We start from the raw sequence: 24,898 nt of genomic DNA, 5'->3' as shown, positions 1-24,898 counted from the left end.
AATGAATGGTGCTGGGAAAACTGGATATCCACATGCAAAAAAATGAAGCTGACTTTTACCATACAAAAATTAACTAAAACGGGTCAAAGACCAAATGTAAGAGCTAAAACTATAAAACTCTTAGAAGAAAAGCACAGGGACTGAAAATCATCATGATCTTGGATTTGGTAACGGTTTCTTAAATTATGACACCGAAAGCACAGGTGACAAAAAAAATACACTGGACTTCATAAAAATTAAAAACTTTTATCAGATGACAATATACAGTCAAAAGGAAACACACAGATTGGGAAAAAAATATTTGCATATCATATATCTGACAAGGGATTAATAACCACAATATACAAAGAATTCCTACAGTTCAACAACAAAAGGACAAACAATGTAAAAATACGCAGACACTTATTAGAATGGCCAAAATCTGGAACACCAATAACACCAAATGCTGACAAGGGTAATAAAGCACAGTAACTCTCATTCATTGTTGGTGAGAATACAAAATGGTACAGCCACTCTGGAAAACAGTTTGGTGGTTTCTTACAAAACTAAGCATACTCTTACCATATGATCCAGTAATTGCCCTCCTTGCTATTTACCCAAAGAAGTTGAAAACTTATGTCCACACAAAAACCGGACACATAGCAGCTTTACGCACAACTGCCAAGACCAGGAAGCAACAAAGATGTCCTTCAGTAGATGAATGGATAAACTATGTTACATCCAGACAATGGAATAATATTCAGTGTTCAAAAGAAACGAACTATCAAGCCATGAAGACATTTAGGAACCTGAAATGCATATTACTAAGTAAAAGACCCAATCTGAAAAGGCTACTTACTATATGATTCCAACTATAAGACATTTTGGAAAAGGTGAAACTATGTAGACAGTAAAAAGATAAATATGGTTCCTGGGGTTGGGGAAGGGGGTAGGGATGAATAGGGAGAACACTGGATTTTTATATATAATGCCATAATGATGGATACATGTACATTTGTCCAAACCCTCAGAATGAACACCACCAAAAATGAACCCCAAGGTAAACTATGGACTTCGGGTATTTACAATATATCAATGTAGGTTTATCAATTGTAACCAACATACCATTCTAGTGGGGGATTTTGATAATGTGGAAGGCTATGCATGTGTGGGGGCAGAAGATTTATGAGAAATTTCTACATCTCCCCCTCAATTTTGCTGTGAATCTAAAACTACTCTAAAAAAAATGAAGTACTGGGTGCCTGGGTGGCTCAGTTTGCCTTCAGCTCAGGTCATGATCTCAGGGTCCTGGGACTGCATCCCACATTGGGCTCTCTGCTCTGCAGGGAATCTGCTTCTCCCTCTCACTCTCCCTCTGTACTCTCCCTCTCTCTCTCTCTCTCAAATAAATAAATAAAATCTTAAAAAAAAAAAGTTAAAAAAAGTCATCTTAGGAAAAAAAATTGGCAAAGGACTTGAATAGACATTTCTCCCAAGATACACAATTTTAGTCAATAAACACAGGAAAAAGATACTCAACATCCTTAGTCATTACAGAAATGCAAATCTAAACCACTTCATACCTACTACCATGACTATAATTTTAAAAATGGAAAATAACAAGTGTTTGTGAGGATATGAAGAAATTAGAATCCTCAAACACTGCTACTGGGAACGTAAAATGTTGCAGGCACCACAGAAAACAGTTTAGCAGTTACTCAAAAAGCTAAACATGGAATTACCATATTATCCGGCAACTCCACTTCTAGGTCCAAATCCAAAAAAATTAAAAAACAAGGACTCCAATGGCTATTTGCACAGCAATGTTCACAGCAGAATTATTCACAGTAGTCAAAAGGTGGAAATGACCTAAGTGTCCATTAACAGATGAATGGAGAAACAAAATGTGGTATATACATACAAAAAAATATTAGCCATAAAAAGGAATGAAGTTGATAACAGGCTACAATACACAGCTCAACCTTGACAACATTATGCTAAGTGTAATAAGCCAGACACAAAGGGACAAACACTATATGATTCCACTTGTATGAAATACCCAGAATAGGCAAATTCACAGATAGAAAGTAGAGCAGAAGTTACCGGGGGGAGGGGGAAATAAGGAGTTATTGCTTAATGGGTACAGAGTTTCTATTTGGGGTGCTGAAAGGGTTTTGGAAACAGTGGTGATGGTTGCACAACATTATAAATGGAATCAATGACATTGAATTGTACACTTGAAAATGGCTAAAATGGAACATTTTGTTATATATATTTTACCACAAAAAAAGTTAACTGGATGTCTACCTCATTCCTTTTATCAGAATAAAGTCCTGGTTGAACAATTATTTAAACATTAAAAAAAAAAACACCATAAAATTGTATAAGAAGACACTGAAGAAAATTTTTTGTAATCATAGAACAGACAAAGTCTTTCTAGGCCATGGCACAAAAACCCAGAAAAGGCTGATAAATCTGATTTCATAAAAATTTAAATTTTCTACATGAAAAAACACCATAAAAAGGTAATTGACAGATTGAAAATACATTTGCAATACATGACAAAGGTTTAACTTCCTTAATGTGTAAAGAACTCCTATGTATCAAAAAGAGAAATACAAATGGCTTTTTAAAAAAAGAGAAGCTGTTCAACTTCACTCATTACAACAAAATTGCAAATTGTAACTACAGTAAGACTATTTTTCACCTCTCAGGTAAAGATCAGAAAGTTGGATAGTATAACTGGGTAGAGGTCAAAGAGTATAAGGAAATAAGCACTTTCTTATACCACTGATAGAAGTGTACAGTGATACAACTTCTTTGGAAGGTTATTCATTGCAACACTATTTTTAATAGCCAAAGACTAGAAATAACCTACAGATCCATAGATGAATGGTTAAATAATGAATACTACTAAACAGTTAAAATGAACACAGCTAGATGGAAGGATTTCCGATAAAAGATTAAGTGAAAAAAGCAAGGTGGAGAACAGTGTGCTAATACTTGTGTCACTGGGGTGCAACAGATAGAGGGAGGGAGAAAGGGAAGCAGGCAATGATTAAAATATAAATCAATGCACAGAAGCAGTTCTCACTGGCATGAAGTAACTGCAGTTGTCTAAGGTGACCCCAGCATACCAGCTCTTGACTAGGAACAGAGTGGTACATACTCTGGGAGCCATACAACCTTTGTCTAACCCATCTAAAGAATTTCTGGAAGCACTATTAAGTACAGTTGACCCTTGAACAAAATGGGTATTTTCTCTTCCTTATGATTTTAATAACATTTTATTTTCTCTAGCTTACTTTATTATAAAAATACAGTATATAATACACATAACATATAAACTATGTGTTAATTGACTATGTCTTCAGTAAGGCTTCCAGTCAACAGTGGGCTATTAATAGCTAAGTTTTAGGGAGTCAAAAGTTACATGCAGATTTTTGACTGTGCAGGGGGTTAACGCTCCTAACCGTGTATTGTTCAAGGGTCAACTAGAAACTGCAAGAGGAACTGACAGCTTTCAGAGTATAAAAATGTTCAAATACAGTGAAAGAATAAAATAATTCAATATGAGATTTTCTTCAAAGGAATGAAAGCAGTTTGAAACAAAGTTACAAATGAGCAGTGACATAAACCAAATTAAACTGACATAACAAAGAGCATATTAAATCAGACATATTGGCTGCAAAAGGAGTAAGAGTACATTAAAACAAACATGAAAATACCACACTTGCCACAGATTAAAGTGTCTAATCTGAAATCAGTTTCTTGACCAGGACTTCTTTCCCAGAGGTCATCAACCCCAACAGTTTGAAATCACATACTAAATTTTAGAGGATTTTATGTATGCAGACATTCCTCTTGTTCATAGGTTTCATTTTAAAGGTGTTTAAAATGTTTAAGATCTTTAAAGATTTATTTATTTGTTTGTTTGTTTGAAAGAGAGGGAGAGAGCGAGGGGCAGGCAAAGGAAGAGGGAGAAACAGACTCCCTGCTGAGCAGTGAGCCCACCATGTGGCTCAATCCCAGGACCCTGGGATCATGACCTGAGCCAAAGGCAAACGCTTAACTGACTGAGCCACCCAGGTGCCCCGATGTTTAAGATCTTTAAAAGCAAGGATTTCACTGTTAAGCCAAAACAACTGCCTGAACATTACTACTACTATACCATAAACAGAACATTAAATTAGAACTACATTAAATACATTTAAAATAGCACTACATTCATTTTTAACAGCTATTTCAGACAATAGCTAGGCAAGCTAGAACATCATTAATTAGTATTCTACTCAGAACAGTAGAGTCAGAATTTACATTCCTTAAAATTATCCTGCTGAGCCATATTTCTTCCTCAGTTATCAGCCGCTATGTTTTAAATTGTACATGCTAGACTGACATAGTACACAGCTAAGCATGCTACCCAAAATAATGGAGAGTATAATAAAAGTTCTAATATGCCAGTTGGTTTAAACAAGCCCCAAAAGGGGCTCCTGGGTGTCTCAGCTGGTTGAGTGTCTAGCTCTTGACTTCAGCTCAGATCTTGATCTCAGGGCCGTGGGATCAAGCCCCACATCAGGCTCTGTGCTCAGCACGGAGTCTGCTTCTTTCCCTCTCCCTCTGCTCCTCCCCACGCATGCTATCTCATAAATAAATAAATAAATAAACAAATAAATAAATCTTTTTTAAAAAATGAAAAAAAAAATAAACAAGCCCTAACAGCTTACCACCAAGAAACATCAACTTTAACAGAGCACTAAGTGATCAACAGGGAGACAGAATGACAGGAGAAGAGGAGACTGCAAGAGCTGTAACAGGTCTCCAACTGGGAATAGGGAATTATGTGCATAGTAGCAATCTGGGAGATTCCTTGAGTTCTTGGAGATTCTGGTTCAAATCAAGAAATTGAAGGGCATCTGGGTGGCCTCAGTTGGTTGAGCGTCTGAATCTTGATCAGTTCATGATCTCCGGGTTGTGAGATGGAGCCCCACATCAGGCTCCATGCTGGCTGTGGAGCCTGCTTAAGATTCTCTCTCCTGCTACCCCTGCCCCTCCTCAAAAAAAAAAAAAAAAAAAAAAAAGAAATTGAAAAGGCAAGCTAGAAAGGCAAGAGGACAAACGTGACTGTCTGGATTTCCACAATTGCAGGCAGGTATCAGTAACTACAGAACATCAGAGGCAAAACAGAGTTAGAATTTCTAGTTATATATTCTCTATTGGGGCACCATTCCCAAGGCTGCTTTCCCTTAAAGCGGGTCCTTACCTATTGAGGAGTCAGAGAGATCCATATGAGAACAAAAGCTATGGAATCACCTAGAAACAAAATACCCAAATACACTCACACATACACACAATTTAGCATACAGTTTCAGGGGACTTGGAAGTCACTTTCCAGTCTAATCCATGGATCCCATATACTGTTTTAAAGGCCTCCAATCCCAAAATGACCCCACCTATTATAACACATTCCGTTCTCTCCTTGCTATGAAAAATTTAAATGATTCTCTCCGTGTCATTAATCTCAAGTAAATCTTAAGGAGAAAGCAATGTAAGTAGTCACACTGGCAAATTGGGATAACACAGAAATGAGAATCATAAGGACTAAATTTGGGTCCCATCTGTGTCACTGTTGGATATGGTGGTAACCTTACATAAGTCCCAACCTCATGTCGAACAGGCATCGCCTCAGCTGTGAATGAGGGGGCTGGAATAAACCAAGGTACTGACATGTTATTTATTTATTTTTAAGATTTTTATCTCTACACCCAATGTGGGGCTTGAACTCACAACCCTGAGATCAATAGTCACATGCTCCCCAAGCCAGCGAGGCACCCCAAGGTGCTGACATTTTAAAAGGGGAGCAGTATTGGGGTGCCTGGGTGGCTCAGTCATTAAGTGTCTGCCTTCGGCTCAGGTCATGATCCCAGGGTACTGGGATCGAGCCCCACATCGGGCTCCCTGCTCTGTGGGAAGCCTGCTTCTCCCTCCTCCACTCCCCCGGCTTGTGTTCCCGCTCTCGCTGTGTCTCTCTCTGTCAAATAAATAAATAAAATCTTTAAAAAAAAATTAAAATAAAAGGGGAGCAGTATTCTTTTGTTTAGTGTATGTCTCAGAACTACAGGCAAATGGTGGGGAAACAAAGAAAAACAAAGCACCCCTCAAAGAGCTAGACACACAAGTAGACAGTTATAAAACGATGTGATTCATAGTCTAATAAAAGAATATAGAGGGTTCAGGGTTCAGGAATCATATAACTTTGCCTAAGAAGACCAGAGGCTAGTCTTGAAGAGGTTTCCTAGGTAGATAAGGAAGGCACAGAACACATCCAACATATGTAAAGACTATCCAAAGTACGAGAAAGCAGGCCATTTTCAAGGAAATTCAAGGAGTCTGTATAGCAAGAGCACATGCAACCATATGAAACCCCAAACCCTAAGATTAAACAATTGTAGGACAATGTGTAGTACACACTGCAAAGGAAGTTGTTTAGAGTAAGAAAGCTTTGGTTTATCCTATGGCTCCCCACTATAAATACTAGAAAAATGGACTTCTCTTCATATCCTACTTCTAAAACTTAGCTGACTCACAAATGGCTCTTATGCTGACAGTATTTGAACTACAAATTTCTAATAAAGAAAAATGACCAGCTAAGAGTTCCATGGTTCCTAAACTCTGATTAGTCAACCAATTCTTTCTGAGCCACCATTTACTAGAAACATTATTCCATGGGTTTTTTTGTGTTGTTTTTTTTTTTTGCCATTTCCCTACAGTTTTACTCCCTTCCCTGAAAGCTCACAAAACTTCATTCTTTCTCTGCCCTTCTCATGCCCCAGCCTGATTCAGACAGCAATCAGCAGTGACTAAAGGCAAAAAAGCAATCATGAACATTTCTCAAAAAGCAGTTAACCTGAGACTACATTAATGTCATTAGTCAGTCAAACCAAATTAGAATTTTCCAGTTATCTCACTTCTGCCAGTTGTACCCTTTCAAGGCCAGTTCTTCCATCTGTGTGCTCTTGCTCCCATCAGCACCTGCTTTTCGAGGTTTCTGGCACCAACAGTAATCCCTTCTATTTCTTCAACTTCCAACCTCTCTCTTTAGGCTAATCCCCCCTCCCTCCCCCGTGAAAACATATCAAGTCACCCTTCTCTGGTAAGAAGTCATTATTCAACAAATATTTATCATGCACCCACTAAGTGCCTGACACTGCACAAGGCATTGGAACCGCCTGCATGAAGTTCTGATTAGACAGTGCAGAAGATTCATAGTCTGTTCTCCTCTGACCCCATAATTTATTCCCAAGAAACCTCCTATTATCAAAAGCTATGTTATAAAAGCAACTGTTCAAAACTGGATAAAACGGAGTAAGAGGCCAAAGAGTTTCAGACTCAAAATGATCAATTCATTTTTCCTTTCCTGCAAGAATTTCATAAGGTATAAAGTAAAAGTTCTCACACCACTAAGCAAGCCCAACTTTTAGTTATAACTAGTTTTTGCCCAAGAGCAAAGCCTTTCTTTTCCTAATCCAATTAGCACTGCCAAAAAAAACCCAAAAAACAAATATCACCCAATCTTGTGACAAAGCAGAGAGCCCACTTAAGCACTTTTCCCCTACTCAAGTAATAGTGGTTTAGCTTAATGCAAATTTGTGTTCCCTAAATAATCTACTGCGCATTACATCCAACACAATGCTATGAAAGGGGAAGTCGTGGAACACTGTGGAGTATGTAACAGGGGATCATATCCTGCAAGGGAGGGACAGGAAGGCCCCCCACTAAGGAAGTGAGACTTCTGGGACGAGTAGGAGGTACTTAATGGGGAAAACAGTGGTAGAAGTTGTGCTAAGGCAGAGAGAGCTACAATTATGAAGGCCCTCAGGGAAGAATGGACACATACATTTCAAGGAACAGAACCAGTGGAAAGAGGGAAGAAAGGCATATGGGGAGGCAGACCATGGGTTCTTGTGAGCCACATAAGAATCTGAATTTTACATTATGATCAGTGAAAAAACCACTGAAGGTTTTCAGTAAGTAGGGACATAATTGTGCTTCATTTTAGCTACCTTCCCCACTCCATTGGTCAAGTTGGCCTTCTTAAAAGAATGGTCTACACTTACCTGGTTGTACTTCTTCCCACCTTCTCTTCTCAATGCTCAGCATCTGACTTCTGTACTCCACTGAAATTGTTCTCTTTAAAGGTATCTGGGAGCACCTGGGTGGCTCAAGTGGGTTAGGCATCAGCTCTTGATTTCGGCTCAGGTCAGGATCTCAGGGTTGTGAGATCAAGCCTCACACTGGGCTTCACGCTGGGCATGGAACCTGCTTAAGATTTTCTCTCTCTCTCTCCCCCTCTCCCTCTGCCTTCCTCCCTCCCTCCCTCTCTTTCTCCTCCTCTCTAAAAACAAACAAAAAAACCCCAAACCAAAAAAACCCCACACAAAACAAAAAAAACCCAAATAAATAAAAAATAAAGGTATTTGTTGATCATCCACTTCTTAAGTCAATGGGCCCTTTCAGTTTTGACTTTATTTGTCCCATCTACTGCATGTGGCCTCCAGACCATCAATTCCCTTCATACCCACCAATCGATTTTCTCCCTACTTTCATGGTTATTCCTCTCCAGTCTTTTTTGCAAGCTCCTTTCTTTACCTACGCCCTTAGTTGTTGACCTTCATCATTTCCAAACCCTCCATATTTTCCCTAGATGATCTCATCCACATTTAGGACCTCAAACACCACCTATGCGCTCATGATTTCCAAAGTCCTATTTACAGCTCAGACCTCCCCTGAAATCCGTATGTATATATTAAACGATTTCCATTTTGACGTCTTACAGGCATCTCAAACTGAACTGAAGAGTTTCAAAACCAAACACATCTTATCCCCTTACCACTTCAAATCTGTATCTCCCCTTCATTCCTCCTGCCACTGCCTTAGTTCAGGTCGACACTTCTCTTCAGGTTTATTCCAATAGACTACTTCCCTGTACTACCTGCCTACGGAGAGCCCCATCAATCACACCAGAACGATCTTACTAAAAAGTAAATATAGTAAAGGGATGCCTGGTGGCTCAGTTGGTTAAGCATCTGCCTTTGGCTCAGGTCATGATACCAGGGTCCTGGTATTGAGTCCCACATTGGGCTCCTTGCTCAGCAGGGAGCCTGCTTCTCCCTCTGCCTGACACTCCCCCTGCTTGTGCGCTCGCTCGAACAAAAAATAAGTAAAACCTTTAAATAATAATAATAAAATTAAATTAAAAATTTTGGGGGGCACCTGGGTGCTTAGTCATTAAGTGTCTGCCTTCGGCTCATGTCATGATCCCAGGGTTCTGGGATCGAGCCCCACATTGGGCTCTCTGCTCAGCGGGAAGCCTGCTTCTCCCTCTCCCACTCCCCCTGCTTGTGTTCCCTCTCTCGCTGTCTCTCTGTCAAATACATATATAAAATCTTAAAAAAAAACAATAAATAAAATTTAAAAAGTAAATATAGTATGACCATGGTACTTCCAGGCTTAAAATTCCTCAATGAGTCCTATGAACTAGCTCAAATTTCATAGTCTGATCTACAGGCACCTAATAGGCTCTGTCTTACTCTCCAGCCTTATCCCTCCAGCACCTCAACTTCATTCCATACTCCTCATGAGGCTAATCTGTTGGTAGTCCTCTTGGTGTTCTATGCTCTGTGCCTCTGCACATATTCCTTTCTTCTCTGGAAGACTAATTCTTTCCCCCTCCCTTATTCTCTTCATCAAGCCAACTTGTCATTTAAGACTTAGGTAAGGCCATACCTCCTGCACCACCAGAACTCCCAGGTGCACCCCTTTGGGTGATTAGACAACACCCTGTGCTTAAAACTAGCTTTTGCATTTCTTACTTTTATGTTTTCATCTTCTTACCTATTTACTACTCCCATCAGGCTGGATCCTCAGGAGCTGGGACTCAGTCTAACACTGATACATAATAGATGTGTTAGGAGTGAATGAATGAAAATAGGGACTTGGGATGAGGCCATCAAAAGAACAAGTCCTAGAATTGTGAGCTCCTCAAGAGAAGAAACTTTGCTGCATTCTGTGTGGAATCTCAAAGGCCCAGAGTAGGGACTGGCACACCACTGGTGCTCAGTACATATGTGTAGTATGGCTGAATATATATTCTAGAGTCAAAGGAAAACCTTTTCCTAGACTTGCTTTCCATTACTAACCTTGGTTTGTGACCCACTTCTATTATAACACCAGTATGTTTTGCATGATTTCTACTGACCAAACTAATGTTCTTCTTTTTCCATTACAAAAAAAATAGTAAGAGCATTGACTAACCCACTAAAGGATTCCTTGGCACGAGTCCATGGAAGGGTTTCCTGAATTCCTTGAAATTGAATGTGAAATTTTCAGTGGATATAATAAAGTGCATTTTTCTGGCGACAGGGATTACAGTTTTCATTAAAATTTCAAAGATATTAATGCTATCCCCACCCCCCAAAAATCAAACTGCTTAACCAAAATGTTAAGCTGAATTAAGTTGTAGCATTCACCTTTCTCTTCTCCAATCTGTATTTTGATATATCACTAGCAACCTGGAGACAGTAGCTTCTGTTTAAACAAATGTACCTGCAGAAGACACAGCTCGCTGGCAGGCTCTCACATAAAGACCCCTACTAGAATTTGCATTTGAAATTTTCTACAATTAGGAAAACCATTAGCAGCGTTCTTAAAAGTTGGTACTCTATTCTAACATACTCTACTCATGTGAGTCAGGGTATTTATTATAATTCCTGATAATGTGTTCAAGAAAAAAAATGTTACATTCTGATCATGACAAAGAAACAATTTTTACTGTCTTTTAATTAAATGAATTTAAATGGGGAGAAACCCAGAATCATCCAGATTTACAGGAAAACTTTTTTTTTCTTTTTCTGTATAGTGAACCGAACAGCAGAAGCAACATTTAACTCACCACTCAATTTAATCTTGGGAATAATATGCTAGTAATTAAGCAGTACAGTACAGGCAACTAAATCATCTTCAAAGAAATAAATTTCTATATGAATTAAGAGTTCTCTAGTTGATGTGAAGAAACTAGTCACAAAATAATTCAACTACACGATTCCATTCATAGGAGTTCGATAAAAGGCAGGACTATTGTATGGCAGTAAGACATCAAAACAGCGGTGGTCTATGGGATGGAAGAAGGGGCATGACGGCCCCTTCGGGGTAATGGGAAGGTTCGTTATTTTGACCTGGTTGGTGCTGACACAGGTGTTTACATTTAGAAAACTCGCTTAACTCCATACATAAAGTCTGTGTATTTTACTGTATGTCAGGTATTCCTCAGTAAAGATTTAAAAGAGAACATCCTTATTCTTTCTTTCAACTAACACAACCAAAGCCAGATATTCTCGCTCCTGGAAGCTGTTTGTGGAGGACGACCCACGCGCTGAGACACTGGGCGCTCTGAAAACATTAAGATTACGGATTCGCCGGGAGCTTCCGCCGTCACCACGGTTTAGGCACTGCCATTTCGAGAGGCCCTGGAGCCACCCGTAACACCAAGGCCGGAGCGGGCGGCGCCGTCGTAAATGGGTGCCGCGGCCGGCCTCCGCTCGGCCAGCCACAGAACACCTGGCCAGCGAAAAAGGTATCCGCGGACAGTCAGCCACCAGGGCGTGCGAACTCCCGCCACGCTGCAGCCGGCTCCCCGCCGCTCGCCCGCGCCCCCCCGAGGCCTCACCGCCCTTCTCTCGGCGCCCCCGAGACCTCTCGGACCGCCCGCGGGTATCCCCGGTACCCCCAAACCGGGTCCCCCCACGCGCGGCGGAGAACGTCCTCGCCCGCCACCAGGCGCCGCTGTGGAGCCGCCTTCCAGAACTAACTCTGCGCTTGCGCTCACGAGGAGCAACCCCCCCCCATCCCCACCCGCCCAAAGTCTTTTTTTCAGAAGGAACCAGAGACTCGGTCGGCGCAGGCGCGCCCCTGACGCGGCCCGCGCGCCGCCACTTCCGCCCCGAGCAGAAGGCGGGGGAGGCGGGAGGGAGCCGGCGGGCGCGAGCCCGGGTCCTCGGTGAGGACTGTGGCTACTGCGCGAGCCCGCGACTCACCAAGTACAGTTCATGCCAGCGATTCTGAGCATCCAACTCCTCAAACTCCCGCTCGACGGTGGCAGACATGGCGGCGGGAGCGAGCTGGCGCGAGCGGAGCCTGCGCCGGCGGAGAGGCTCAGGCCCCGCACGATCCGGGGAGAGCGCTGGCGCTGCGGCGCATGCGCGCTCCGCGCCCTGCCCCGCCCCCACGCCGGGCCCGGCCGGCCGCGGGGAAAGTACCTGGAGCGTCGGACGTCAGCGCGCCGACTCGCGCCGCCGGGAGTCGGACTGCGGCGGGGCGGGGCGCCTGGAGGAGGCGTGTCCAGAGGGCGCCCAGGTGGAGAGAGGGCGGGGCCAAGGGGACCACCCAGAGGCCGCTGTCTGAGGAGGTTGGGCGCTAGGTGGCCCCTGGCCCGGGGGAGGAGATACAGTACCGCGAGTTTCCCAGGAATGGAGCGGACCAAGAAATTCCCTTGGGAAGACCTTACTTCTTGCTGTCCCTTTTCTCTTTTTCTCTTTAGTCTTAATTTTTTTTAATGCAGTATTTTCGTTTTATTTTAAACGTCATCTAAGTCAGTGTAGAGACCTGTGTCCAATTTTGAAACAAATTTCTCAGCTTCCTCAGAGAGTATAAACCAGCCCTGATGCCAGCTCTTGTATGCCTGAGGGTTTTGTGCCAAATAAGCCACTATAGTAAAAGGAGAGGCAACCTCTTCTGGAGTTATGGAGAATACATGTTGTTAAGTAAATGTCACCAACTTAAAAATCAATGTTACCTATAAAAAAAAATCTTTACAGCACAAACATGCTGGTTATGGAAATCATCTCTTCAGATTAAGATAATTCATTGTTGGTAAACCATATGCTTATAGTATTTTGTCACATCATCTTCTTAAGAAATGTGAAGGGTTAGAAAAATTTTAGCAGTGCTACCCAGTATTGACATTTAAATTTTTTCTTTTTAAAGATTTTTTTTTTCAAAGATCTTATTTATTCATTTGAGAGACAGCATGAGCAGGGGGAGCGGCTGAGGGAGAAACAGACTCCCCGCTGAGCAGGGAGCGTAATGTGGGCTTGATCCCAGGACTCTGGTATGACCTGAGCTGAAGGCAGAGGCTTAACCGACTGAGCCCCCCAGTCACCCCTATTTATTATTTTTGAGGCGGGGACAGAGGGAGAGGGACAAAATCTCCAGCAGACTCCCTGCTGAGCACAGAGCCCAACTTGGGGCTTGATCCCAAGACCCTGAGATCATGACCTGAGCCAAAATCAAGAGTTGGAGGTTTAACTGACTGAGCCACCCAGCACCTGGATGTTTAAATTTTAATTAAAATGAAATGAAATGACAAAGAGTCACTCCTTGAACAAATTCTACTCAGGTTCCTCTGAGCACTTTTTCAACTAAGCATTGACTTTCAGACTTCCCTGTTTCTCTGCATTGTCTAATTTTAGCAAGAATCTTACTAAGTCAGTTTATCCAGAATCCCCCATTCTCAATATCTGATCACCCTCAATATTTAATCAGGTTCTTCATCTTCCACTATCCCCCAGGTGATATCTGAACACCCTGGCCTGCCTGCAGCAAAATCCTATTAGATCAGTTTAGTCAGAATACCCCTGATGTTTTCTGTGTTAAAAACAAGACAAAACTCCTAAAATGGAGTTGCTTGCTAAGCCCCCTGTTACCAAACCTACACTTAATTACTGTTTCAGGTCTCCCAGAAATGGGATCTTAAATGAGTCAATTAGGAGTCACCTTATCAGCACTAGTTAGGTAATCTGTTGATAGACCCCTGCCATCCTCTGAAGGAAAGTAAACTTGCAATAACCAATCTCCTTTTTTGCCTCATATAAGTAACTTGTTCCTGCCCCCTTCTTGCCTGTAAGTCTTTCAATTTGTACAGCTCCTCAGATCATTTCTGTCTACTAGATTTGATGATGCCGGATTCATGAATCATTGAATAAAGCCAATATTATCTTTAAAATTTACTCAGTTGAATTTTGTTTTATAATACCTCTTAGTAATTTTCTATCCACTGACCCCCTCACCTTGCACCTTGACCATAAATTCCCACTTGTCCTGTCTGTATTCAAAGTTGAGCTGAATCCAAGTGTCCATCAACTGATGAATGGGTAAAGAAGATGTGTGTGTACACACACACACACACACACACACACACCGGAATATTACTCAGCCATCAAAAAGAATAAAATCTTGCCATTTGCAACAACATGGATGGAGCTAGAGTGTGTTATGCTAAATGAAATAAGCCAGTCAGAGAAAGACAAATACCGTATGATTTCACTTATATGTGGAATTTAGGAAACAATACAGATGATGTTGTGGGAAAGGAAAAAGAGAGGAGAAGGGGAGGCAAATCATAAGAGGCTCTTAACAATAGAGAACAAACTGTTGATGTAGAAGGGTGGGTGGTGGATAGGCTAAATGGGTGATGTGTATAAAGGAGGGCACTTGTTATGATGAGCCCTGGGTGCTATATGTAAGTAATGAATCCCTAAATTCTCCTGAAACCAATATTACACTATATATTAAGTAGAATTTAAATAAAAATTTGGAAGGAAAAAAAAGTTGAGCTCAATCTCTCCACCACTGCAAAACCCATTGCAGTGGTCCCTATCCCTATTACAATAGACCCCCCTCACTGTGACTAAAGTCTTCCTAACTCATCATTTTCAACAAGTATCATGAATAATTTTTTCTTTCACAGAAAGTAAGAATTCAGTTCCTCGGTTGCACTAGCCTCATTTCAAATGCTCAATAGCCACATGTGGCTAGTGGCTAATGTATCACAGAGCACACATATCATCAAAGTTCTATTAGAGCTGTCTGAAAGGATTAAAATACATGGGTGAAAAAAAAAGTCCTTATATACATAGTGAAAATTTTTACCAGTAAAGATAGTAAGCTATGGGAGGTAGAAGAAATTGTAGTAACAGAAAATTAAACAGCCAACCAGCCTTTCTCTTTACATAGTGTAATTTACAAATACATGAAACCTCCTCCAGAAATACCCCACAATCTAATGGTCCCGGTTTCTGAAGTTCTGTCACGGAAACTGATTATTTATATTAAAGGCATTGTATCTCCTGAGATTGTCGGGAAGGAAAAAGTTTTCCTTCAACCCTTCCAGATTCTTCAGCTGTTTCTAATAATCAAATTAACTTAAAACATTAGCAAGAGAAAAACAAAGTTGATTATATACATATGGGGGCCCTATAAGACTATGATACTTAAGGGTGAGCCTGGCGATTGAGGCTCATGCCATCTTGAGCTAAGGAATAGGAAAGGGGTCTAGGCCTTCAAAGAGGAGGAGGGTGAGTCACAGAACAGTAAGAAGAGCAGATATTTGGTAATTAGTTGTTTATTCTGCCACACAGAAAAAAAATTATCTCTTGGTAAAAGCTCTCTTTCTGGGCCAAGCCTTCTACCTAAATTCTTTTAGGTAGTTTAAGGAGAGGTAAAAATTTTTCTTGAGTATGCTGGGTCTTGAGTGCCTTCAGCTGAAAATAGTCCACATGTCAAAGTAGCATATTTGGGGGGACTTATTCTGAACCCCTTCCCTCACACATTCAAAACTTCCCCAAGAATTTTCACAGTCTACAAGTTAAGCTCCAGCTCAATGAAGCAGAGTCTCAGTCCTGAGAGTAGGCTAGTTCAGTTAAACAGTTGTATCTCATTTCAAGAGACAGTGATGCAGGTGGGCTCCCAAAGTTAGGCCTATGGTGCAAGCAATCAAATATTTAATAAGAGGCATTTCTATGGGGAAAAAAAAGAAAAACAAAGGTTAATAATCAGAGCAGATTAGAATCCCAGTTTCTGAATTCTGAAGGCAGCTGATCAAGATTTCTAGATATCCAGCTTGAAGCATCTTTGGATAGAGTGAGGGCAGGCAGTAACAATCTGATAGATTTTCCTGATTTGCAGTTTGAATGTCTCTGGTGGTCTTTCTGAATGACCTACACAGCAGCAGCCATGAAAATTGTCTATACATGAATGATTGTGGTGATTTCTCTGAAGTGTATATCAAGTTGTCCAGCGTTAGTTGGCATGGCTTCGGGAAAAGGGCAGTTTTAGTTCTCAATGAATCCAAATCAAAAGGGTGGGAGAAAATCGGAAATGTTAGTTTGAGGAGTTATAGATGAATTTTGGAGTAAATTAGAAGAATGCAAGATCTAGTCCAGTTTTTGAGAAAACAAAATCTCAAAGACAATTAATAGCACTAGAATTTTATACCCAAAAAGGTATATTACTGAAACATAATTTTTCCTCTACAGTTTTGCTCATTTTTATCAAAGATAACTACAGCAAGACTAATTCATCTGCAAACCAAATCTAATTTCAATAAAGTTGGCCTGATTATTTACATAAGTGCATCAATGGTAGTGATTAACCATATAGGCTCTTTTAAATCTGCTTGGCTGGAACTTTCCATAAAGAATCTAAGATTGAATTTTTAAAAGCCTCTTGAGGCTAAGAAGCCACACCAAGGACTCACCATTAGACTTTTCCTGAAATACCTATAGATTTGGGTGAATTCCTCTTTTCTCAAGGTCCCCAAAATATCCTGAGTTTCCTGTGCATGCCAGGAAGCAACCTTTCTTACCTTTCTTACCTGCTGCTGGGAACCCTATAAGCAAGGTACCAGGCCAATTTTTCCAATAGGCTTTATTGGCTCCATAGAGTCAACTTTAGTGCCTTAAAGCTATCTGGTTGTATCTAAATCTATTTATATCTCTCTCAAATATGACATTTAGTTAAAGCTTAGTATTATAATCAATGTTTCCAATTGTGTCCTATTACAAGGAGAACAGATTCTTATTGAACTTATGTCAATAACTATATTGCCATGAAAATAAGAATACTCACTAAGAGTTTCTGAATTCTGGAGGGATCCACTAGGGAGAAAAACATAAATATTTCAACTCTACTTATAAGGGGATAATTTACCAAATTTCTGTGCCATAGTTAGCTTGAGAGGAAAGATTCCCTTATATCTGGAAAGTACAAATTTTTATATCAGCAATATATTCTTTTTTCTTAAAATTTGTTTATTATTTATTTATTTTCAAGTAACCTCTACACCCAATGTGGAGCCGGCTGGAACTCACAACCTTGAGATCAAGAGTCATATGCTCTGCCCACTGAGCCAGGCAGGCACCTCAAGAATCAGCAATATTTTAAATACAAACTCATAAATAATTATAATTATCCTCCTTAGTTCATGTAGTCCCATGTAATTAATACTTGTTTTGCTTGAATCCAGTTTTATTTTTTTTTCCTGTTCTGGAAATTCTTACCCAGTTCAGTTTTATAATCTTAAAGTTACCAGAAATCTGTATTAGTCAAAATCCTTTCAATGAATCTCCCTGAAGATGAAACACATTTGCAAAATCATCAGGGTAAAACAATAACTGTCTATAAATAACAAAAAAAATTCAAAATGCCCATGGTTAAAGATCTGATGAGAGTTCATTATAATGTAATTCACAAGGAAATTGGGTTGTTTTTGTGACATACAACATTTTAAGATCATAATTAGAATTATTATACAATGACACAACAGAATTTCAGGTATATAATTTCTAGAACCCTTATATTAATAATTTTCACCCACACAATATAACATAAAGAGGTTTATCATCACTTATTTGAAAATACTTCCCATGTAATTTAACATACCAAATAAGCTTAATTAGTTTAATATCTCTCTTTTATAAGGAGAGAGAACAAAGCTTTTGAGATGTTCCAGGGATCCTCTGGAATATCTCCTATCTCAAAGTTAGTTCTAAGTCAAAAAGCCTTTGATTAAAATTTGAATTATGGGGATTTGTCAAAAATATCGAAGAGTTTGAAGATTTGATTAAATAGATCACAGGTCATTATGAAATGATGCTTTATGTATTTAACCACAGTAACAATAAAACATTTTAAAAGCAAATACAGAAGATTACATAGTTGTTAGCAAAACTTAGTACTTTTAATATTGAGAAGATTCAGTTTTTTTAAGTAATCAAAGATCTAATTAGGACAAAATGAGGGGTGCCTGGCTGGATCATTTAGGAGGAGCATGCTACCCTTGATCTTGGGGTCATGAGTTTGAGCCCCACGTTGGGTGCAGAGATTACTTAAATAAATAAATAAACTTTAAAAAAAGATAAAAAGAAGCAAAGGGCATTGTGTTTTTAAAAATATTTTATTTATTTATTTATTTGAGAGAGAGAGAGAAAATGCTGGGGGGGGGGGGGGTGGCAGGCAGAAGGAGAGGGAAAGAGAGAATCCCAAGCATACTCTGTACTGATCATGGAGCCTCACGAGGGGCTCAATCCCACAACCCCGAGATCATGACCTTAGCCGAAATCAAGAATGGAGGCTTAACTGACTGAGCCACCCAGCCACCCCAGGCACAGGACATGATTTTGATAAAACATAGAATTTTTGTTTTCTAGGTAGATTACTTTAAGGGCAAAGAGAATCCTTTCACAATCTCTTATTATCAAGAGCAGACCAATAGTCTAAGAAAACTTTGTCCTTTTAACAGAGAAAAAATCAAATTTTAATTGTGCATCACCTTACTTTTGATATTGAAGCTCATTCACTTAATTACATTTACTTCAATCTCAAACAGCCCTGACCATACAAAAAAATAAAAAATTCCTTTCCAAAGATTCCCTTTCCACAAATCTTTTACAATTTTCTTCTTCCTCAATAAAACACACTTTACTTTCCTTGCACACAAAGATGTTTCCCTTGTTGTTTCAGTAGCATTAATTACATATATTAATTAGGATTCTTAACTTTAGAAACCTTAATTCCTAGTGAAAACTAAAAAGTAAGCAATTGTGAATGTGTCATACCAGCACTCTTTACACTGGCAAATTTATTAATACATTTCATAATTTCTAGAAGCGTGTGTGCTTCTTCACAGTATAATATTTCAATGTGACACATGTTTACCAACAGGTCCAAATATCTTTAGTTCCTCTGTAATAGTGTTTTTAAAAACCCACAAAATTCAGCTGAGTAAATTTGAAGATGTAATTGGTAAAATCCATGAATCAAACAGAATCCTATCTAGCAAATGTTAAAGAGACCCATGGAGCTGAACAAAATGGAAGACTTTTAGCAGAAGGACCAGTAATAAATGTTCAATATTTTCTCTTATTTGGAAATTATCTAGATATTTAATGATTATGCATCATCTAATTTAACTTAGCAGAATGTTTTAAGTTACCAAAATGACTCGAGGTATTTAAGTAGACATACCTTAAAACATAAATATTGCTGACAAGTTCATTTATAAATTTTTGTCTTACTTATATCTATTTAATTCACCTTTTCTTAACAACTATGTTTAGATTAGTCATGAAAATTTCATGTGATATTAAACAGCTAAACATCATCTTATCTTTCTTACTGACAAATTCTGTAACAGAGATAATGTGATCTTATATGACTTTTAGTAAACCTAGGTGGAATAAAAGTATTATATTTAATACTAAAGACATGTCTGTATTAATTAAACCAACAAACTTAGTCTTGCTTTTATTTTATTTTGTTTTATTTTTAAGATTTTTATTTATTTATTTGAGAGAGGGAGCAGAAGCGATATGAAGGGGCAGAGGGAGAAGGAGAAGGAGACTCCCCACTGAGCAGGGAGCCCCACTTGGGGCTCGATCCCAGAACCCTGAGATCATGACCTGAGCCAAAGGCAGATGCTTAACGACTGAGCCACCCAGGTGCCCCTAAACTAGCTTTTATTTACTTAAAATTTTCCTAAATCACCAGAACTCAAGAAACATTTGGGTTAATTTCTATTATATTTCTGAGATTTAGAAATGCTTAATTTTAAGCCAATTAAATAGATCTCCTTTACAAATTAATTTTAGCAATACCATTCAGGGGCAGAAAAATATCACACATCTAAACATACACACATAGAAATACATAGACATACAGACAGACACAGAGCTCATACAGTTAGTAATAGCTGCGGAGATTTTTCCTATGCCCAATTTCCAATACTTCCCCTCTCCTCTTTTTTTTTTTTCCCTTCTGTTAAGAAACTTCTCTCTAAAGTTTGCACTTCGAAGAATGGCTCGTTGGTTCTTGAGAAAATGGGGGTAGAAAATCTTCATCAAAAAGGCACAAAGAAATTAAAAAATTAAAAAAAAAAAAAAGGCACAAAGAAAGTATCCAAGTTCCTCCAATAAAAATGTTGGTTTCTTGAAGACAATACTTAACAAGCCTTTTGAGATAAAGAGGGAGGTTTGGGGAATGGTTAAAAGGGAAGATTGACTTTGAATTGTTCCTGGAGCCATGTTGCTAGTTTTGCAAGGATTTGTAAAATAAGGACAGTTGCGTTTAATCCCTCAAGGAATTGGGTTGCAACATAAATGACATCATAGGTTGATCTGCCCATCTAACTACATTACCCTCAATTTGTTTTTCCCTCTGGGTGCGTAGTTTTACTTTAGCTTAGGGGAGAAGGCCTTTAAAAAATTTCTTTTTTTTTTTTTTTTTTCAGAAAAAAAATTTTCTATCAGGCTGAATATCAGCTTCCAATCTGCCCAACTTCTGACTACAGAGCTACATTAAAAAAAAAAATAGATAAATAAAAAATTCTTTCGGGCGCCTGGGTGGCTCAGTTGGTTAAGCGACTGCCTTCGGCTCAGGTCATGATCCTGGAGTCCCGGGATGGAGTCCTGCATCGGGCTCCCTGCTTGGCAGGGAGTCTGCTTCTCCCTCTGACCCTCCTCCCTCTCATGCTCTCTGTCTCTCATTCTCTCTGTCTCAAATAAATAAATAAAATCTTTAAAAAAATAAAAAATAAAAATAAATAAATAAATAATTCTTTCAATGGTCTTGTCAGTTTTCAGGCGGGACAAACAGCAAACATTTTCAGGGTTTAATGCAGTCTGCTTTTGTAAAGTCTGTATAAAGTGTTAACAAAGGCTTTCCTTTTGAGTGTGCAGTTCAACCCTGAATTGATTCACCTTAGAGGAAAAGTCTCTCTATCAGCCCCTGAATATTGACCTCCAGCTAATCATTTGTAGAGGGCCTAGGAGAAGAAACTCTGGTCATCTGTTTCCTCTGGAGGGGGGATATTCCAGAGGGTCATCCGGCTGGTCTGATAACTACAGTATAATCATGGGTGGAAGAAACACCCCTTAGCGGCCAAACAAGTTCCTTAAGAGTGGGGTTGTAAGTAGCCATTAATCCTTTTTAAATTCAGTGGGATCCTCTGAAAGTGGGGATCAGCGGTTTTTATAATTTAAAGGATCTGCTGCTGCTCAGGGGACATGAATTCTTTGAGTGAGAGGCTAGGATGTACCTGAAAGGACATTGCATAGGAAGAGCTGAAGCTGGGAGAGCCCAATAACAGAACCAAGCAAAGCGGGCGCTTACTGCCCCTCCCAGGTACTTCTGCTCAATCCACTTCCTGACTTTCAGCGTGCACACAAGTAACCTGGATACCTGGGCCTGGAGACCAGGCCGGAGTGCTCTCTGTAAATCTTGCAGGGAAAGGGAAGTTAAAACAGGCAGGTGGGGCTGGATTTTGAGAAGGGACATTTATTTTGGATTTAATTTTTGTTCTAAGTCTAACTTCTGTTCTTTTATCCTTTTAAGGGACTCCCTAAGGCTAGCCCTGGTATTTTTATGTCTCCTCTATTTAATTTGGTCCTTCCATAAGTACCAATAAGATAGTTGTTTAGGATGAGAGCTCTCTAAAAAAAATGTTTTTCCTTCAGATATAGCCAATTCAAAGGATCCGTCGTCTGGCCACTGAAGAGTAGGAGCTCATTAATCTCCAACAGCAACTCAAACTAATGAGACTTTTTATGGCTTAACCGAGGATGGAAGAGGCACCACAAGAGAATGCAAAAGATGCAGGCCTCATAAGATCTAAAATATTCGCTCCCAGACCTAGACTGAGAAAGCAAAGGACTTCATTGCATAGGCAGTAAGGGTAGTATAGTGGAAACAGTATCTCCAGTTTCCCACAATAACACAAGACTCCTCCAGTCACACCTGCTAATTTGTGACACAAGGCAGGTGCTTCTGGAATGGCACTAATGAGACAATGAAGGTTGAGACAACAAAGGCCCCTTCTATACCGGGATCCCTTATAACCATTTCCCCTGAGAGCTGGCACAGTCAAACAAAGAGAGCATGGCTTGTGACTTCATGTCTGGGAAACCCAGTCTATTCAACTGGTCACTAAGATTCACCCTGGTAGGTGCACCTTCCAGCTGATGGAGACCAGAGAGAATATTCTCACTGGTCCAACAGCCAAGCTCTTAGGACATCGAACAAGACAAAAAAGAAAAGCCCCATCTGTTTTTTACATAGGGGACCCACAGTAAAGTTTGTCTAAACAAATGTCAGTCTAGTGAGAACCATGAACTCACCAGTCTATGAGGCTGGCTTGAACAGCAGGTGTATAGGGCCTATGCCTGCGTTCTGCCTTATGGTTTTTCCTCCCTAAGACAAACAACACAATGGACAGAGACAAAGGAAAAAAGCAACCATCTCTGGGAGGAAAAGGATCAATAAAACCAGGAGTGCGCATCACAAATCTTTAGCAGGGTCGCTATACCCAAGGAAATAGTTCCACAAATATTTTCTCTTGCTATCTAAATTTAGAAAAATAAAAAGGACTCACCACTCTCATTTCCACCTGACTCTATAGGCAAAGATCCAGAAGACTAACGAGGTAAGAATTTTTACCTTCTCTGGCACTTGTCAGAGGCCCCAGGATCTCTCTGCTGCAGCAGAGAGCAGTGTCCAGCCAGCAAAGTATCCTGCCAATTATGCCAACTGTTGGGGAGGAAAAAAATTTTATTATACCCTTCTACATTTTTTGGCTGGTCTAATAATCAAGTTAACATAAAACAGATTGACAGGAGAAAAACAAATTTGATTACATACGTATGGGAGCCCCATAAGACTATGAGACTCGGGGCGCCTGGGTGGCTCAGTCGTTGGGCGTCTGCCTTCGGCTCAGGTCACGATCCCAGAGTCCTGGGATCGAGCCCTGCATCGGGCTCCCTGCTCAGGGGGGAGTCTGTTTCTCCCTCTCTCTGTGTGCTCTCTCTCTCAAATAAAGAAAATCTTAAATAATAATAATAATAAATAAGTAAAAGCAACAGTTCTGTCACCAGATATTTACCACCCCTTTGAGACTCACTTGTCAACTTCCCTGGTTGGGGGAGTAATGCTCGTCCCTGTAACAGTCTACCTTAGTTTGCTGAGTGCAGCTAAGTTTCTAAGGCAGTGATTCCCACCGCCATTATTTACATCAACTGTGAGCTTGTTAGAAAATCAAATTTCAGTCCCCAGACCGGTCTACTGAATCAAAATATCTGGTGATGGAGTCCAAGAAACTGTTGCTTGTTTTTTTTTTCAAAGATTTTATTTATTTGTCAGAGAGAGAGAAGAGAGCACAAGCAGGGGGCGTGGGAGAGGGAGAAGCAGGCTCCTCACTGAACAAAGAGCCCTATGCAGGACTTGATACCAGGACCTTGGGATCATGACCTGAGCTGAAGGCAGATGCCCAACTGACAGAGCCACCCAGGTGTCCCCCCAGAAATTGTTTTAACAAGCTCTCCAGGACATTCTTACACATGTTGAAGCTTGAAAACTATTGTTCTAGAAGAGAGTAACTTGCTTCTAGATATTCTATGTGCACAATATGGCTTGTGTTCTCTGGCATACAATGCCCAAGCCAGCTAAGTCCTACCTTGCCAATTCCAAGGGGTGCAAACCTAGACCTTTGCCCAATCTGAAGTTGAAATCAGAAGTTTTCAAGATTTTGGGGGTGCCTGGGTGGCTCAGATGGTTAAGCGTCTGCCTTCAGCTCAGGTCATGATCCCAGGGTCCTGGGATCGAGCCCCACATCGGGCTCCTGGCTCAGCAGGGAGTCTGCTTCTCCCTCTCCCTCTGCCTCTCCCACTGCTCATGCTCTCTCTCTCTCTGTATCTCTGTGTCTCAAATGAATAAATAAAATCTTCAAAAAAAAAAAAAGTTTTCAAGATTTTCAAGTATCAGGTTCACCTTTTGCCTCTAAATTGTAGAAGTCCCCTTGATAATAGCTATACTTTTTTTTTTTTAAAGATTTTTATTTATTTATTTGACAGAGAGAGAGATAGAGAGAGCAGGAAAACAAGCAGGGGGAGTGGGAGAGGGAGAAGCAGGCTTCCTGCCGAGCAGGGAGCCCGATGTGGGACTCGATCCCAGGACCCTGGGATCATGACCTGAGCCAAAGGCAGACGCTTAACGACTGAGCCACCCAGCCGCCCAATAATAGCTATACTTTTATGTACATATTTTTATATATTTAAGAAAATACACTGAACAAATCTGATAATTTAGAAATCCTTTTTAAAATAAAAAAATTTTAAAGATTTTATTGACTTATTATGTCAGAGAGAGAGAGAGAGGGAGGGAGCACACAGCAGGGGGAACAGCAGAGGGAGAAGCAGGATCCTTGCTGAGCAAGGAGCCAGATGCAAGACTTGATCCCAGGACCTTGGGATCATTACCTGAGCAGAAGGCAGATGCTTAACTGACTGAACCACCCAGGTGTCCCTAAAATAAATTTTAATAAAAAAAAACCCCATGCATATTTTCAAATAAATTTATATATGTATATGAGATATTTATTCATTTTATAGATAGTGCTTGATGGATTGTATATTTGAATCCATAGTAATGTCTTGGCCCCTTCAGCTTCTGCTGCCACAGATTGGGAACCACTAATCTAGACCAAAAAAAAAGAGGCATAGCAAGAATTTAGAGTCCCTTCTTTCACTGGAATAAGGCC

The 24,898-nt window shown here is 40.1% G+C and overlaps 1 protein-coding gene across 3 annotated transcripts in view; it reads right to left on the bottom strand.

Annotated features, from left to right (window-relative positions):
* PTPN2 (protein tyrosine phosphatase non-receptor type 2) overlaps nucleotides 1-12,263 on the bottom strand; it is an 85,937-nt gene extending 73,674 nt beyond the window's left edge. For all 3 annotated transcript variants that reach the window (XM_035013849.1, XM_035013851.1, XM_035013850.1), the window contains exon 1: nucleotides 12,072-12,263. In XM_035013849.1, coding sequence (XP_034869740.1) covers nucleotides 12,072-12,140 — 69 coding nt within the window. In that variant the 5' untranslated portion in view covers nucleotides 12,141-12,263. The remainder of the gene's footprint in view (nucleotides 1-12,071) is intronic.
* Between the last annotated feature and the right edge of the window lie 12,635 nt (nucleotides 12,264-24,898).

Source organism: Mirounga leonina, unplaced genomic scaffold (genome assembly GCF_011800145.1).
Source record: "Mirounga leonina isolate KUSES-001 unplaced genomic scaffold, KU_Mleo_1.0 Mir_167, whole genome shotgun sequence".
NCBI classification, from domain to species: domain Eukaryota; kingdom Metazoa; phylum Chordata; class Mammalia; order Carnivora; family Phocidae; genus Mirounga; species Mirounga leonina.
This window is presented reverse-complemented; position numbering and strand designations above follow the sequence as displayed.